At 43.2% G+C, this 18,519-nt stretch overlaps 1 protein-coding gene across 1 annotated transcript in view; it reads right to left on the bottom strand.

Annotated features, from left to right (window-relative positions):
• ptpn13 (protein tyrosine phosphatase non-receptor type 13) overlaps positions 1-18,519 on the bottom strand; it is a 42,349-nt gene that overhangs the window by 15,077 nt on the left and 8,753 nt on the right. Inside the window, exons 5-19 of the mRNA XM_056433198.1 lie at positions 17,550-17,735; positions 17,170-17,257; positions 14,781-15,407; positions 8,719-8,811; positions 8,522-8,621; positions 7,564-7,777; positions 6,766-6,840; positions 6,489-6,660; positions 5,988-6,138; positions 5,718-5,856; positions 4,499-4,651; positions 4,062-4,244; positions 3,806-3,968; positions 770-1,205; positions 124-230 (exon numbers count right to left, since the gene is read on the bottom strand). Coding sequence (XP_056289173.1) covers positions 124-230; positions 770-1,205; positions 3,806-3,968; positions 4,062-4,244; positions 4,499-4,651; positions 5,718-5,856; positions 5,988-6,138; positions 6,489-6,660; positions 6,766-6,840; positions 7,564-7,777; positions 8,522-8,621; positions 8,719-8,811; positions 14,781-15,407; positions 17,170-17,257; positions 17,550-17,735 — 2,887 coding nt within the window. The remainder of the gene's footprint in view (positions 1-123; positions 231-769; positions 1,206-3,805; positions 3,969-4,061; positions 4,245-4,498; positions 4,652-5,717; positions 5,857-5,987; positions 6,139-6,488; positions 6,661-6,765; positions 6,841-7,563; positions 7,778-8,521; positions 8,622-8,718; positions 8,812-14,780; positions 15,408-17,169; positions 17,258-17,549; positions 17,736-18,519) is intronic.

Genomic DNA, 18,519 nt, shown 5'->3' with positions numbered 1-18,519 from the left:
TATATAAATTTTTCGTGATTACCTCTCCTAGAGTCTAGGATTACATTGATATATGCACCCACAGACGTACAGTGCAGGCGGGAACTCGACTGAACCACAATCCTTGAGCCGCATCGTCCTTACCCACTACGTATGCTTGGCCCGTCTCCTCCGTGGAAGAAGAGTCCGATTCTTTTTTGGACTTGCTGAGACTCCAGGCTGATATGCTTTGGGACACTGTGACGAAAGATCTGAGAGAGTAAGTGGGAGATGATTTAGGAATCTGTCCTCATTGAAGAGGGGCAGGAGAACGGAAAGGACATGATGTCATCTGTAAACCTGACACGAGAGGGAGCAACTGACAGAAACACTGGTTTGTTCCTAATTTATAATAGGAACACACACTGGTAACAACAATCTCACAGAAACAAGGGTACACACACACACACACACACACACGGTTTAATTAGAGGCTTGGGGTAGAGTTGTCTGTCTCTGTGGTGTTCAGAGCTTTAATCCCAGTGAGTCCTCACTTAGAAACCATAGCCTGAAGTGATCTTGGAGGCTCTGGCACTAAAGACTTTACTACTAATATACACAAGATCCCATTACCCCAGGGCATGCCATATGATTTTAAGTGCAAATTAAAAGGCGTTAAAAAAAGCATAACATATTCTAGTTCCCGCAAAGTTTGATGACCGGTAAAGTAATGAAATACCAAAGAAATAATGTCAGCATTTACAACATCCACTACCATTTATACTCCGTACGAGTGTGTATTTAAACTCACTTGTCCTGTTGGGGCAGGAGGGAGTCTGTGTCTGAGCTGGCTCGCTGGTGTTGCTGGAAGTAAGAGGCCACTTGGGCGGGTGGCGGCTGACTCAGTCGGCTGTGCGATGGTCCACGGTACGACTCTGCCGGCTGGTGCTCTGGAGACTCGGGCATCTGGCCCAGGTTGTGGTGAGAGCGGCTCATTATCCGCGGATTGGAAAGGGCCGTGGAGCCCACTGGATTGAAACCTGGAAAGTGAAGCTCATCTTGGACCAATACGGTGCCAGACGTTGCCTTGTGGAGGGCCACCTCCGAGTAGGAGATCCTGTTGAGGTGGTCTGGGTTGGAGCGTGTCGATAAGCTGGGGGCCAGGCTGCCCGAGCTCACCGTCCCCCCAACCGTGTCTCCACTCCGAGGGTCAAGGGAATACTGGAGACTGCTCAAGGGGCTGTTCTCTGGTTACCGGGAAAAGAAATGAGAAACAGAACATCACTGATTAATTTCTAAGAAGAAAAAGTCTACAAATTAAAAGATAACGCAGGGAAGCCCCACTAAGCTAAAGTGCTGGTCTGTGTCATTTACTCAGCAGTCTGAAGTCATTTTAATGATTTGGTTTATTATAAAACAATGCAGACAAAGTACAGAGCTAAAGCAAAGTCGCTGCCACACTGTGTACAATAGTTGTTTTCAATATATGAGTGTAAATATGATTTGAGAGAAGTTTGTAAGTTTGCTGTACAAAAAGCTAAAAAAGGGATTAAAAGAAGATGTGTTTCTATTGTAGGAGTCCAATTATAGAACAACGTTAAAATGGATGTACGGTCAACTCATTTTTGTTTTTCAAAAGGATTATTTATAAAACAATTTGTGAGGGTTATAAGTGTGATTTAAACATATATACAATTTTCCAAGAAATGAAAACTTTCTTTTATTTATCAAATGAGTTTACAAAATTAAAAAATAGAGTCAAGACATTGACAAAATTAGAAATAATGATTGACAAGTGAAGATTAATTTTTTCTTCGACTTTGCTTCCGTCAAAGAATGCTCCTTTTTGCCTTAATTGCAACTGACCTTTGGCATTCCAATTTAATTTTTAATTTGTTGAGCATGAAAATTTCACCCCTGTTTTCTGAGCACCTGCCACAAGTTCAATTGGCTTGATGGGCACTTCTTGCATCAAGTACGATTGGCTGATGGGCACAACATGCTCAATGGGTTGAGATCTGGTGACCCACCACTCCATTACAGACGCTACCAGCTACCTTTAATAAATAGTTCAGTTCAGTTTAATGTGTGCTTGTGCTTTTGGGTCATTGTGAGGAAAAAAGGAAATTCACTCCCAATCAACAGGAGGGTATGGCATGTATGGCAAAATGTTGCAAAATGGAGTAATAGCCTTCCCTTTTTACCTGGTACAAATCTCCCTGGTACAAAAAGCACCAAAACCAGCCCCAAACATTGAACCACTCCACCATGCTTGACAGATGGTGCAGATGGTCCTTCCAGCACCTTCCAGCATCTTTCACCTGTTCTGCGTCTTCTTCAATGTTCTTCTGTGTGATCAAAACACCTCAAACTTGAACACCTTTGTTCATAACACCTTTTCCAATCTTCCTGTTTCCAATCCTCCCTCTCTTTTGCCCATGTAATCTTTTCTCCAGATATGGCTTTTCTTTGGCTTTTTTCTTAGAAGGCCCTTTTAGAAGGCCAGCGCCCAGAAGGCCAGCATCCCGGAGTCGCTTGACACTGGACGATCTTGGGTACCATTTGCGGGAAGCTGCCAGTTGAGGACCTGTGGTGATCTATTTCTCTCAAATTATGTCTCTAATGTCTAGTGTGCTTTGCTACTTGTCTTTTCTGCTCTGCTTTCTCACTCTGCTCTCTGCTCTCGAAGGGAGTGTAAGCCTCTCTGGCTGAGTAGTACACAGGTACACTTCGAGGGTCTGTTCAGTTTCTTTTCTTCTTCTCGCATGGAATAGCCTTCATACGCTAAGACAGAGAAGACGAATTTCATGAAATTTTTGAGAGTCATTTTTTTTGGGGAGTTTTGAGTCTACCACTAATGTGGTCTCCAGATAATCAACTAGCTCAAAAGGAAAATTGCTTTTATTACTTCAAATCAGTTCAACAGCAAAACAGCTTTTAATTGCACAAAATTGCACAAAGGTTTCAAGGGTTTTCTAATCTTTTCTAGTCTTCTAAGGCGACAAAAACACCTGATAACACCATTAGAACACAGTGATAGTTGCTGGAAATAGGCCATATGGAGATATTGGGATATTTCATTAGAAACGTTTTCCCCACCTAGAATAGTCATTTACCATTAACAAATGTATGAGGTATTTCTGATTGTTTTAATGTTATCTTCATTGAAAAAAACAATGCTTTTCTTTGAAAAATAAGGACATTTCTAAGTGATCCCAAACTTTTGAACGGTAGTGTATATAATTTTTTTAATTTATATTATATTTCTATATATATATTTCTATTTTTATTTATATATAATACTTTTTTAAATTAAATAAAAACATATCATTTTAAATTGTATTTATTCTTTTTCTTTATTTAATATTAATTATCTGATTTATTTGATTATAATAATTTAGGATAAGAATATATCGGCATTTTCACTTCTACCTATACCTTTCCAGTCTTTCTGTTTTGTATATTATATAGAATAATATTGTGTTGTATTGCAATGATTGACTGAATAAAATACACAACAACAACATTATTGTCAAGACAGAAAAGCAGGTAGTGTCCTCAGCACCATTGTGTTTTTCTCTAGTTATCCATCTTAAATCGTCATAACTAAATCAATGGTCAGTTTTATTGGTCATCTTTTAGTTATGATTTCATGACTACAATCTGGTGGGAGTGATAAAGGCTGTTTTATAATTCATGAAAACAAAATCAAATCTTGAGGAAGGATTGAATACGATTGGGCAGTGTTAATATGCAACTTCTCACTGGCTAAAGAATCCTCTGCCTAAGCCTGAGGCCACGTGATGTGACCTCTAGGCACTAGTGTGGACGCTCCCTTCCCTCCTACCTAGGTCTTGAAGCTCCTGGTTGTTCTGCCGGGCCTTCATCTGCAGGTGGAACTTGTGCTGATCCGAGCAGAGCTGTAGCAGATACTGGCAGGTCTTATTGCTGTCCGTCTGAAACAGGTGCTTAATCCCATCCGATGTGTTCTGGAGGCAAATCTTCTTTTTCTGCAGGGGTGACAAGGTCAACATGTCAGCGAAAAAAAAAAAAAAAGGGGGGAACACGTCGTTTTATTTTTGATGATAAAGACAAATACGTACGTTGAAGGAAATCTTTTTCGTCTCCCTCCAGGGGAACCGTAGCACCGGGGTACGATTTCCGTTCAGCACCTCGAAGATGTGCACCCCCTTGGAGTACACGCCCAGCATGATGCCCGTCTGGGACCGCTTCTCGGGAAGCACCCGATGGAAATGGACCCCATACTCTGTCAGCCTCTGACTCACCTTTAGGACAATGGATATAGAGGGAGAACATGTTTATCGGATGACATAATTTCTATGACAGTGCTGATGTATTCAATTTGGCTCAGTTTTGTTAGTTGTTAAACATAAACTCAAATGTTTTACTTCCTTGGCGACAGAACACCTTCCATTATGTTCACCGCGTTAGTCACAAAATAAACACTAGTGTCGCAATAACTGAACATATTTCGGTTCATCTTTCAGAAACCACGATTCCTACATGCGGTCTTGCTGACCTTAAGAAACTCCAACTCTGCATCAGAGTCGGACGCTCTGTAGTGGTTGCTGTGAAGCTTCGGCAGCTCCTCCTTGATGGTCGTCTGGTCCACTTTATCCAGAACGGACAGCGGGACGTAGTGCTCCAGTCTGAAGTAGGTCTTCCCGTGGAGCTGAGGCACAGAGAGTAAATGCAATATTTATCCATTCGTCATGTCATGATGTTGAAGAAGGTTGCCTTGTTGCATGCTTCTAAAACCATAATGACCTAATACTAGGTTTCTGAATTGTCATCCTTTAAAAGCAGGTTTGTTTGCATCATGATTTTCTGTAGAATCAATCAAACTATTATTTCAGACTCAAGGTCCAGATAGAACAAAACATTAAAATAGAATAAAATACATACAAAATCACAATTAAAATACATAGAACTACAAATGCTTCATAAATAGACAGCTGTACCAATGTCTCGACAGCTGGGACTGATTATGGTACTTTATATTTGATTTTAATCGGAGTCATCGACCCAGCAGATCAATTTATACATAAGATTTCTTAAAACGGCTTTGAAAGTATTATTGTATCCTGCAGCCACAAACATTTCACTTGCACTACTCCACCTCGGTCTCTTCATACTAAATGGATTTTATTTCATGGTCTTGAATATATTGATAATCAGCAACAACATTGATTTTTTATTTATTTTATTGCATCAAACACTGCAGTTCTTCACAATACAGAAGAAATAACCCTTTGTGGAAACCAGGAACATAGCATGCCACTAAAAGGCAAATGTGGAAAATTGTAAAAACCAGAGATAGACTGCATGATATTATGATGTAGTGGCCGTGGGATCACCAATTGTGGATTTTAATGGGGTTCATGTTGTCATTAAGGCTCTGACTGTCTGTATGCTGGCTGCACAGTTTGACTTAGAAGAGTGGAAGAGCTTCAACATTTGAAAAAAACAACTTGAACCCATGCCAACTTATTCCATATGCATCTCAAAATTAAAAAGCCCCCAGTGATGCAATGCACAAGAGTTAACGAGACCCATGGTCAACTTCATAAATATCTGTTTGTTAAATGTTTTACAAAAGAGATCTTTACCTCTATATTCAGAAATACTTTAACATATAAACAATAATCAAACATGACAATTACATAATTTCACAATTCAGTTTAAACCAGTGGTTTAAGTGTTTCTAGCTACACGTATGTATTAGAGAGATTCGGTACCTCAGGTTGGTAGTCACCAAATTCAGCCTGCAGTGCCAGTGACGCCAACAGCATGGCGTTGTCCGTGTCGCAGCGCATCCTCTCCTCCAGGATATCCTTCCTCAGCTGTAAGTAGCACTGATGTTTGGTCATAGCGTGTCTGTTATACACAAGAATTTTTTTTTTTTTTTTGGATATCTTAAACATGATATGCTACCACGTGGGTGTATTGTTCTGTAACAATGAAACGTGTGTCCCCTTCGGGCTTCACCTACAAAAACCTTGACTCACTGTATGAGGTTGACGTCATCAATGAAGAACTTGATGCGTAAGAAAAGATTAAAAGGCACATCAGATTTCTTCTTCTTGGGATCCTCCTTCCATCCCTCCGGGGCCACTTTGGACAGTTTGGCATCGGGCTCAACGAAGAAGAACTCATCATCTGTGTACGGGTGATTTTTTAAGAGCGGTGAGAGGACATTAATCGGCACCGTCTGTCCATGTGCAGCAACATTTTACATCTTTAAGGAGACATCGGGTGAAGAACATTTATTTACAATAGAAACTAATCAAACTACATCTCATATGCTTGAGATTTGCTCTCAGTTGTATACTTCATATTTACGAGGGGAACATGTTCTCTAAAATGAATATGCAATCTCAAAGGTCTTCCATGAGCAAAACTAGATTCCTGAAATGTATGATTTAGGGAGAACGGTTGTTTTAAAAAAGGTTAACGCGGATCATTATTGGAGCAAACGCTAATAACAACCAAGTAACGACATACATTACCTCGGAGGTATGCGAGGCCGAAGAGATGGTGCTCCACCAGCCCGATGTGGGCCACCACCATATCGAGAACGTCTTTACACACCGCCTTGATGTCACAGCTCAGCTCCAGCTTTTGGCCGTTCAGCAGCACCACGCCCACCTTCCTCTGCACCTCCTCCACCTTGCCACGCATCTTGTGGGCAGAGAACAGTTGCAAATGAGCTTTAAAGCCGTTTCTCTGTCAACGTCTCGGATATTTTGGCTTAAAAAAAAGGTGGCGTAAAGGGTACATCCTCACCATTATTGAGGAGGGAACCGATAAGGCAACGCCGGGCTCACTGGCCATCTTCACAAACTCAGGACCGTGGAAGTTCTGTCATTGATGTCGAGATAAAAAGGAATCGTCATGGAGGAAACTATTATTTACAAGATGTCAAAAGATCATTTCCACCCCTGAGTCTTCTTTATATATATATTATTTTGCTGTTATGACAACTGATTGCTCAACGTGATCATTTGCCATTGACAAATTACAGGACAATATCCTCTGTGACACACAAAACCAATTACTTCCTGTCCACACAGACACTCACACTGCAGGTTCAAGCCTGTTTTTAATTGCTTTTCTGATTGTGAATCATATGATGACGATCCACAGTTTAAGGTTAACTGTGAACATCAGCAGGTTTGTTGCTATGTTCACCATTTCAACACATTTTGTTATTGCAGGTGGGACAAACCCCACCGGCTGACATGAATTATGTTTTTCCGTCAGACAAAATGCAAAAACAGATCATTCACTGAGCTACAACGTCAACAACAGAGTTGCCAATGAGCTCATGCGAGTTAAAATTGTACATCCATCATCAAATATCGCGGGATATACAAGCTTCAAGCGATGGATAATCACACCGTGGATGTCGGGAGTTCCCAAAGTTCAAATGATGTCTTTTTACTATTTCCAGTAGTTGCCCGTGTCATTTGTGTGTGTTTATATATAGGACCCAAACAACTAAAGTGAGCCTCAAAGTTGACACATGAAGTAATAAACACAGATCATCATTTAAAGCATATCCTGGAGTTTAAAGCAAAAAACCTTGGGTTTGCGAAGTGGTACAGAAGAGGTGAAGAGGGGGTCTCGAAGGTCGAGCATGGAGGTGCGATGTGGGACCAGGGGGTCATCTGTGGGGTAGAGGTTGGCCCTGGACAGCCTGCTGGCCAGGTGGGCCTGGAGCCGCTGCACCTCCTCCTGCCTCTGGAGAAGCAGCTCTGCTCCAATCAGGCCTTCATCAGCTGCCCCGTCGTACAGCCTGCGGGGAGAAGAGAAGGGTTGGTCCCAGATAGGATTGCGTCAGAAAGCTGTTTCTTAATGTATGATGCACTCGTCTTCTTTTCGTGTCAGGGGAAAACAAGTGCTCTGTGGGACAGAGTGAAAACATCAACAGCAGGCAGCAGTTCTTTGTAATGCCAGAGATTAGAGAGATAGTGATTGCTGAATGCGGATGTCGAATTCGATGACCACACTAGCGAAGCATGGGGATTGAGCCTGCTGTGCCACACCAGCTGTGTGCGGCACATGACAGCTTCATCATCGCTGGCTTCCCCGTTTTGTGGAGTGAGCAGATGCACAAAAACACACAATTTGATTCAAGACAAAGACACTCCGGGGCAAATGGTAAAATCCCCATTAATTCCTGCTCCTTTTCAAGTCCTATACCTATCCTAAATTAAACTGGCTTGGAAATGAGCTCACGCCTGAGCTACTGGAGAGCATGAGTGTGAATAGGATAAGAGAGGCTGCTGTGGCCTCTTACATCCAATAAGGGGTAGATTTTCATATGGATCAATTAAGAAAACGGGACAGTTCACTCCAAAATCAAAAATATATATGTTGCCTCTTAACTGTAGTGCTATGTATCAAATAGTTGTGATGAGTTGCCTAATATTGGCCCTGGAGTTGTCTGCCGACTCGACTTGTGGTACTCGAAGTAGTTACACAGCAGAGTAAACACAACACTGGTAGCTTACCTCCTGTATATGAATGTGTGCGTTACCTGTGCCTGTGTGTGTTGTGAGCCATCAGCGACAAGGCGTCATGTTCAGAGGAGAGTGCCAGCTGGGAGCTAAACCTCCTGGCATCACTGGGTTTCTTAGCTGAAAGGAGACAGGGCAGTATTAGCTGTGACACACACACACACACACACTCAATACATATACATATTTGTTCTTTCTTTCATTATTTATCTTTTACCTTGTCTGTAGTCCAGATCAGAGGAGGTCACTGAGGGGCTTTCACTGGATGAACTGTAATCACTGTGGTACCTCTGTTGGTTGTGAACTGGGTCTGGGAAGAGAAAGACCAGAAGACCATCTTTAAAAAAAAAGAATATAATATATACACTAACAGAAGAGAATGTCTGCCAGACGATGAAGGTGATCACATTTAAACTTCATGCACATGAGACAACTTAGAAATGGTTACATGGACTTGTGTTGTTTGGAGACGGATTTTTAAATGTAAGCCATTTACAGAGAAGTTGCATTACTTAAGACTCTGTGTCCAAACAATTGAGGTTTTTTATTTAAGAGAATTCTCTCCAAATCTTACTGAAACTGATCGCAACCCTTAGACTGAGACACACACACACACATCAGGTATTAGTCATGCTGTTGATAAACACTCCTTATGAAAGGCATATGCAACTACGCTGACAATCATCTTCAGCACAAGTGTAGCCATGCACGCCTCCTGTCGGGTCAGAGTTGTGTTGAGGGCGTACTCCGTTGTCTTGCTTGAGTGGGTGAACCGAAGCAAGTACAGACCAGCTCGCCACAAATCATTTACTGGCTTGATCTGAAGCGAGGCAACAACAGAAAAACAACACCGTGCAAATGTTCACACAGGATCCTGATGTCATGCGTTTCTCAGCTTATAGAACCCGTAACTTGAAAGTCCTGCTCTACGACATCAGCTCCTGGAAGGAATGGCATTCCCTCGTCATCGCTCAGGAGAGTTTCGCAGTAAAAATATCTCTTTGTGACGATGCGTGCCGCACATAGACTCCTTAAGTATCCGCATTGTGGCCCCAGCAGCAACTTTAATCTCACTATGAAAGAAAAGGAGTGGTCAAAATAGATTTCCATCATTCCGCTGGAAGTGAGTCACGAGAGAACATCTGCATGAGAGAGGGACACAGAGGAACATTGTACCTCTTTCACCGTCTTAGATTCCCCAATTCAAGTCCAAAAACACTGAGTTTGCCACATATAACATGCACAGAAAGCCAAATACGTGCGCGGCCACCTGTCCTACACTGTCTGCTGTGCTGCTACATGTGCGGTCATGAATTATGGTGGTGAATGCAATTACAGCTTGGCAGGAAAGGTAAAATATAAACGGGCTAAACGTTTGTGAATTCAGTTATTATGCGCTACTTATTTTCTTTGCAGAACTATTAAATACGATTAAAAGACAACAAAAGAGAATAAATACCCAGCAACATTTAAATGCATTCACTATCCACAACAGAATATTAACCCGACCATTAAAATCATCGACAGTTGAAGGCGAGTGTTCTAGAAAACAAACACGAAGCGACAGATCGCAAACAATAAAGCAAAAAACTATTTGTTGAGGTTCAATTTGAGTTGTCTGAGTGTGACAGACTGTTTGAGTGCAGAGGTAATTCTATTGTAACTGCAATCTGTGTCAGTCGATCATAAGAACCCTGTGAGCATGTTTAGAGGAATCCTAAATAAACTTGGGTTCAACATCAAGAACCAAAAACAGCCACTGCCCCTCAAAGCGTCGCGGGGGGGGGGGGGGGGGGGGGGGGAAGAGCCTCACGGCTCATTGGAGAGATGAACGGCGATATCTTGAAGGCGATGTGAATGTTTCGCTAAGTGAGCGAGGAGCCGGAGCGGTCAGATAAGGGTTAGGGTCCACACCTCAGTGTTTCCTCTCCAGCATGCACTCATACATCAACAGAAGACAATGAAACAAGAAAGTAAAGAAGAGGAGGATTTCAGTTGCCGTCTGCATGTTTTAGGATCAGTAAATCCTTAACGTGAGGCTTAAAGAGTAAAGATGGATCCGCTCATAGTTTAATGCTCCAGCTGACTCCCATCATGCCTTCTCGGCTCGATCGCGTCTTTTTCTCCATCTCCACGCATACTTTTAAATGGAAGAGCATCATTTCCTGGGGAAACCTAATGCAACCTACATTTATCCCCTGTCCTCTCTCTACTTCCTTCACCTTATCCTCTCATTTCCTTTCCCGCATCCCTGCTCCTCTTTCCCCTCTCGTCGACTCCAGCGTGGTGCGAGTGCACAAACAGCTTCTGCCGGCTGTGGCCTGTTGGGGTGTTCACGCTGAGAAGAGACACCAACTCAGACTGTGAGGTTATTCAAAGTCTGGTGGTCCCGCAGAGAAAGACATAACTTCCTTTTAAAGCGGAGACTAAAATGGATAATAGCTTACAGAAACCCACCAAGTTAACGTGACTCAGAAGAAAAACACAGAAAAACTTTTAAGTGCATATAGTGGAGAGAAAAAAAGAAAAGGGCAACCCAATGGAAAATATGTCTATTCATAACAGTTTATGACCCTTTATAGTGCTTTTTTTCAACATTATGTATACTGTTGATCATAAATGAAGCTTATGGTTAAAAAAAATGAGAATGAAATAAACGCCTTAAAAACACTAATTGTTCCTGGCGCAACACTTTCGACCAACAATGTGCGGTTTGGTTTGCTTTCCCTCAACACCTCCCCTTCCCCTCAGGCAGACGTGTTCTGTATTGTTGTCCGAGCTGGACCCACTCCGGTCCGAAGCCACATGGCCCGCCGCCGCCAAGTGCCGGAAAAGTCCAATAATGTTTGGAATTCCCTCGTCCGCTACGCATGACTTCAATTACAGCCTCTAGGTCCGCAAGGAAGGTTTTCTACCGATTGAAGCACCGTGGCACCAGAAGGAAGGGGCGAGACATAGGGGACCAGGTATAAACATGCCCATGCACACACACAGGCATGCACACACACACACACACGGACAAGCAGAGAACCAGTGTGTAACTGGGTGAAACCTGAGAGCACTGACCACTGCTGCGCCATCACTTTCCTGCAGAAAAGAACAGAAAAAAGTAAGAGCAAGAGAAAGAGAAGGAGGTCTCTGCCAAATAACGTATCCACAACGCCCTGCAAATGGTCTGCGCTCAATTAGGCCCCATTCATACTGGAGCAACACAGCTCTGGGATGGAAGACAAAAATAGTTTGGCTCAGTCTTTATAGGCGACCTCGGTCGATTGTGATGGGCGTTAACATTCCTTTGCATTCGCATGGTGTCTAACATCAACCGTGTCAATATCAATTGGAAGCTATTGACACGAAAAGTACCCGGAGATAATCCTCTCAATTTGACGGAGCGCACGCACACACACCCACCCACCTAACACACACACACCCACACACCAAACACACACACACAAACGCAGGTATTCAAATGCTTTTTGTGAAAATCCACGACATGTTTGACCAGTTTGGGGATCCAATCTGGTCCCAACACATATCTGTGGCCGATTGAGCATCTCAGCTCTTTTAACCCTTGTGTTGCCTTAGGGTCATTTTGACCCGAATCAATATTACACCCTCCCCCCGCCTTTGGGTCATTTTGACCCGATTCAATGTTTCACCCTCCTGTTACCTTTATATTTACTAACATATTTTACCCTTTGGGTTCAATTTGACGCCAGCAATTAAAACCTCCAGAAAATTATTAGAATTAATATTGTTTTCCAAGTTTAAGTGTGAGGCACTTTATGTTTGTTTGTTGACTACCGAAAGAACACCGACATTAAACATTGAATGGGGTCAAATTAATCCTAAAGCGGGGGGAGGGTGTAATATTGATTCGGGTCAAAATGACCCTAAGGCAACACAAGGGTTAAGGATAACGTAGCTGAAATTCTTAAATAGAATATTCATCTATCCATCTCTCAATTCAATTTAAATAAATGTAATTCAGTTCTATGCAATGTGACTTTAAAGTCTCCAAAAACATTGTTGCCCTTGCATTAAAACACAAAAATATGTTTAGCATGAAAATTAAAATTGCAATAACACAACATTACAACTGTATTAAAATAATTAATCATTAATAGGTCATTAAACTCTTTTAAATCTGGGATTACAGAGTTGTTTTCATATTTTCATTTACATAGTCACTGTTTGAGTAATCAATGTTGTGCACTCAGGTAAAGGTCCCCACCGGGATACAAGTACAAGTACACACACGCGCTCTGCTCCTCTTCACACTGTCATGTGAAATAGAAAATTTCAAGCGCCTCTGATTACAATCGGCAAAAAGCAAACGGGGAGGGGAGAAAAGGAAAGGAAGGCAGGACTTGCCACCGCTGAGGAGAAGAATGCTGTTGGTTGATGACTTGGCATTTATATTAGCAACCAGAAAAGCGGGGCGGCCGGAGGTTTGAGGGAGCTGAGGAGTGTGGGAAACCAGCTGAAGGAGGGAAGAGAAGAAGAGGTAGAAGACAAGGGTTTATGATCCGAAACCACTCGCCCCTCATGCTCCTCCACGGTTCCCACATGGCCAGCAGACCCGTATAACCACGTGTGACCACGAATAAAACCCTGCCGATGGAGACTTTACTCAGAATAAGCTCCCGAGGTGAACGTAAAGCTCTTGCGGCTGACTGCTGAGGCGTTTAACAATCGTGTTGTGTGGTCTGAGCATGCGATTATAACAAAGATTGTGTATTTTTGTGTGCACGTAAATACTTTGCACGTATGTGCGCTTATGGTTGTGTGTTTGAAGTCACATGTTTGGAAAATAATTTTAAAAAGAAAGGGACTTTGCTATCCGGCATGTGTGTGACAGTTAGCAAGAATTAAGCTGGCCTGTAATTACAATCAGCCATTTGGAAACCTCTGGACCACTGACTCGTACATTTGGTCTAAACACTGCCGCACAGCCACCACCGACGGTATTCTGCCCGGCTCCGATCACACATGGTCTACAGATGGACACACAACCTGTAACTAGTCCGGGCGTCTGTCCGCTCACGTCATCCCGCCGCTGTCACATTTTCTCCTCTCGCATTCGTGCAGCTGATGGCGGTCCCCCAGCAGCCTTTCCCCCCCCAAGCAGCTGTAAACCCATTCTGTTGACTCATGAATTAATTTCACCACCCAGTTTGACATTTCCTATGCATCTTCAGGTCACAGCTCGGACCTTGAATGACTTTGTTTTACTCATGTTATTCACCGTCTACATGGCGGACTGAAGCTGAGATCTTTGGCGGGGCTCGTAATTGTGAGGCCACATCACACATAAACATCCATGTGGTTTCATTAAATGTTGAAGTCCACCCACTCGTGTTCTGACGAAGCACCGGCACAAGCTTCAACCTGTCTGCAAAATTCCATTATCCTGCATTATTTATGACCCGGTGATTGTTGACTGCAGTCTGTCGCAATGAGGAAAAACAAAAAAAGACAAAAGATCTGAATCAGGGACGGGTGTAAAGCCGGCCGTCATAGAGAGATGGTGACATGGGAGACTTGATATTGAATATCTATCCATCTCTCTCTTTCTCAATTCAATTTAAATAAATTAAATTCAGTTCAATTCATTGTGACTTTAAAGTTTCCAAAAACATTGTCGCCCTTGCATTAAAAACACAAAAATAGACACAATATGTTTAGCATGAAAATGAACATAACAATCACTCGACTGTATTATAATAATTAATTATCGAGAGGTCATTAAACTCTTTTAAATCTGGGATTTCAGAGTTATTTTCATATTTTCATTTACATAGTCAATTTTGGAGAAATCAATGTTGTGCACTCGGGTAAAAGTCCCCACTGGGATACAAGTACAAGTACACACACACCATGCCAGGTGTTTTAAATAGAGGGAATACAGCACACATTTTGGACCGTTTCTCCTGCAAGTCATTCATAGTTTGGATTCAGTATCACCCGTGAAAGAATGACAGAAATAGTTATTTAAAGAAGAAAAAAACAAAGAGTTTGATAGACAAACCTCAACAGACCGAGTGCGAATGTGCCGTGATTCTCAGATGGTCGATTTTGAAAAAAGATACAGAAATTGTTGGACAAAAAAAAAGTCCATCTGAAGCACACTGGCCCTTTAAGAGACTTGCTCTGTACAGATAACAACAACAACCCGGGGGACTCAAATAGAAACTTAAGAGCACATTTATCCGAGTGTTGGGGCTGAAAGCAACTGCACATTTTCACTGCACTTTAATGTTCTGAAGGTACACTCACCATCCACTGCTTGCCTGAGCACCTGAAGCTTCCTCTGTTTCTCCTTTATCCTGTCATAGGCGCCGGTGAGACCCGAGCCTACCGACAGCGCCGAGTGGTGATGAGGCTTCCGACTCTTCAGCCCAGCAAACTCGGAGAAGTGAGAATCCCTGGATGCCCACATGGGCGATTTGCGCCTGCCTATGGAGTGGGTACTTATGGCACTGCTGCCCCTCCGTGCGTCTTCCAAGGCCCCAAAACGAAGAGCCTCCGGGTCGATGCAAGCCAAGTCTACAGAGGAAGCCCAGTTCTTCCTTGCCTGACCCGGACCCAAGTCCACACTGTGGAAGGGTAAAGATCTCCGGTCCAGTTCCACGGGCCGGCCCTTTTGCTGGGGGTGAAGGGGGTGCAGGTAGGGATATGAGTGCTGCTGTTGAAGTGAGGGGGGTTTGGGGTACAATTCTGTGGGGGATTCAGAGTTGGGCCGATAGTAAGACGGGGAATACTGTTGGACTGCCCCCTCGTCCCCCTTCAACAGTTCCTGGATTGGCAGAGAGCCCATGGATCGACTGAGGCCTCGATTAAGTGACGTCTGCTCCTGGCTCCTGGCTTTGTAGCGCTCCAGAACCCGGGGGGCGGCACTCCTCCCTGAGAACCAGAGAGAACCAACATATTAATGAACTACGAGCAGAAGCTCACGCTGCCAGACCTCCTTTGCTCTGGTACCCTGGCCTGGCCACAACAGACCAACAGACCTGCAGGTTCTACGACCAAACCTTCATCGCCTCATATTGGTCTCCTCCTCCAATATGATGTGGAAATAAATGATCCTACGAACCTGTTTCTATTTGAATTAGTTATTTAAAAATAATATCCTAAAATACCAGTCCAAAGCATCCAATTTATTCTGTTGATCTAGTCGGTAGTTGTATGTTATAATATATATAATATGTTGTAATATATTGGTAGAGTGAGAGAAAAATTGTTAAAGTGCCAGTGTTATATAACCCCAGTGGTGGAAATGTAGAAGCCAATGACAGCAAATCAAACTAATTAATTAGTTAAGTAAACATAAATATATACAGCCATCCTGCCCGTCTATCATTTGTCTTTCTTAATACTAAATATTGAATGTTGCTTTCTTTGACTGGCCAAACAAGCCCGATGTAAACTGCAAAGGCAAACTAGTAGGAGCGAAAACAAGAGATGCAGAAATGAATTGCACAGAGGGAGACCTCAAGTCCAGTAAAAACTCTGCATGTGGTGGTTTAATCTACAAAGCACATGCTTGATCTTAACGGGTGGAAAGACATCAAAGACAGACAGGCCGTCTTCCAGGAACTCGGGGAAGCAGCGCACCAACAAAACAGGATGTCTTCTATCTCAATGAAGTCAATTGTTACCGCAAGTATTTCAGCAAATACGAGTGTGGTCGTTGTAGTCGTCACATAGACTATAGCAATGACGCGGTGACGACATTAAACATCCAAAAAATAAAAAAAGCGACGATGACGGAGTTTCCCTGGCAGCCAGTTCAACTTGGAGCTACTGGAGAAAAAGGCGGGAGCTGCTCCTCGAGAAGAAAGGCTCCTAAGAAGCGAATACTCTTTGCATGTACTTTCCCTAAGGCTGGCTGGTGCTCCACCGGGGAAACAAAGCACCGATACAAACAGCGGGCCAGCAGCTTCACTGGTGACTCCAAAATATGCATCCGTAATCAATGCCATGCCGTGCTTACATAATCGGGACGACTGCCATGTCTGTGTGCTGCGCTCTCCTTTTCCGATGGCCTGGAAAAGTGCCCGAGTTGTCTCAGAAAAACCACTGGGAAGATTTGGTCATATTTTCCTGAATTAAATGGGAATCGAGGTTGCAGCGTGTTGTCGCCCCCCCACAAATCTACTTTCGATTCTTTTCCACAAAGTCAGGGTGCGAGTGATGAATAGCATGGCAACCAGAGACGGCATTTACATCTTATTCTCTCCACATAAAAGTGCATTTACTTTTACGTAAAAAGTAACCTCGACTCATAACCTCAGTTTACCATTAGAAGGGAAGAACATAATATACTCTCTTGACCCAATTGAACATACTATTCTCATCATCTAAAACAACCTAATCCGGCATCTAGTGTTCTTGAGCCAGACTCTGTGCCAGTCAACTGAAGAATACGGAGAACTTGGAAATACAAAAAACAAGAAGTGCTTTTGAAGACTAATGGAAACCAGACCCCTTTGTCATGAAGCGCCGGCATCCAAGAAATCTGAATCACTGCCTAAATAAAGAACTATTTCTACACCACAAAAGTGGTCCATGGACAACACACCAAGCAAATACAACTGTGTGTTTGACGTACGTACATGCGTGTGTGTGTGTGTGTGTGTGTGGGTGTAAGTGCAGCTCATCTTACCTGAGGGCAAGCCCTTTCCCCTGAGCCTCTCTCGGATCTCCTTGCTCCGTTCCGGAAGAGACTCTCTATCAGTCAGCAGGCCGTCCAGCTGTGAGCAAGATGACGGCGAGTGTGAGTAAGAGAGAAAGGAAAACAAAGAGCGGGCGTGAAAAAAGCAGAGCAAGGAGGGGGGAAAGAAAATAAATAAACAGAAGTTAGAGTTAGGGTCATTCCCTCTGAGTCATCCATTCTGAAATCATGTTCTATCAGCACAAGCCCCGTTAACGTGCGACTTTCCCTTCACGAGGATACAGGAAGCGGGAGCCAATAAAAACAGAGACAGGAATGTTGTATTCGACCCACATGGGAGAAAAAAAAAAGAAGAAGATAAAACTGCTTACCTGGGAAAGGCTGCCCAGTACCAACCGGACCAGTTTTCTGATATTAGAGAAGGGGGGGTCAAAGCTGGAGTTTCGTATGTGTTTGCTGCAGATGTCCAGCACCGTGCGCAGCGACAAACGACTCAATGTGACATCATCACACATGTTGAGGAGCAGGCTGTTCAGGTGTTCCCCCAGCTTCATGGGCTGCGGAGCAAAGAGAAGGAAGGCCATTAGCACACAAACCAGCTCTATTTGTGTCCCTGCATCTGATATCTGTGTCATCGCGTTGACTTCCATTATATTCAGATGAGGACGCAAACCGTGCCAGCATGGCACCAACCCATCACCTCTTTTGAATGTCCGTCTACCACATGCCGTTTCAGATTAACTGCTGAAGCTGCGTCTGTATTTCATCACACAAAGTGATGATAAATAATATGGACTATTATCTTTATTCTCCTCACATTGATGCCATTTGTGTGCACATTATATAAAGAAGGCAAGAGGTACCGAGATTGGAATGGATGTCGGTGTTGATACGGTGTTTCGTGACACTTTATCTGCACACATCAGAAACAATCACATGCTTCCTTTTGACACTTTCTCATTAGCATTACTACAGCACCTCCTCCATGGAGGAGCGGAAAGCCCGAGTGCGAGTCACGCCGTCTCTAACCTGTGGGCGGTACTTTCTCACAAATGTGAACGCAATGTTTTACACCTGGCTGAGGTATGAACGCATTGTGAGCCGGATCATATCCAGAAGTCTCGGCAGGTGCCAACACATTCCAGCTTTTTTCTTTCCCAGAAAAAGTATTTAGATGCAGATCTCATTCTACAAGGTTCAACAAACAAATATAATGTCTGCTTTCAGTGCGTTTATGAGGTGTGATTGAACTGTTGATCTTTGAATTAACAGAACCGAGAATTATTAAAAGTTGTATTTTGCAGGGGCGCAGTGTGGCGGCGATGTCTGAGTAACTTGATG

This window comes from Pseudoliparis swirei, chromosome 15 (assembly GCF_029220125.1).
Source record: "Pseudoliparis swirei isolate HS2019 ecotype Mariana Trench chromosome 15, NWPU_hadal_v1, whole genome shotgun sequence".
NCBI lineage: Eukaryota > Metazoa > Chordata > Actinopteri > Perciformes > Liparidae > Pseudoliparis > Pseudoliparis swirei.
Note: the sequence above shows the minus strand (reverse complement) of the source record. Positions and strands in the feature narration are given on the sequence as shown.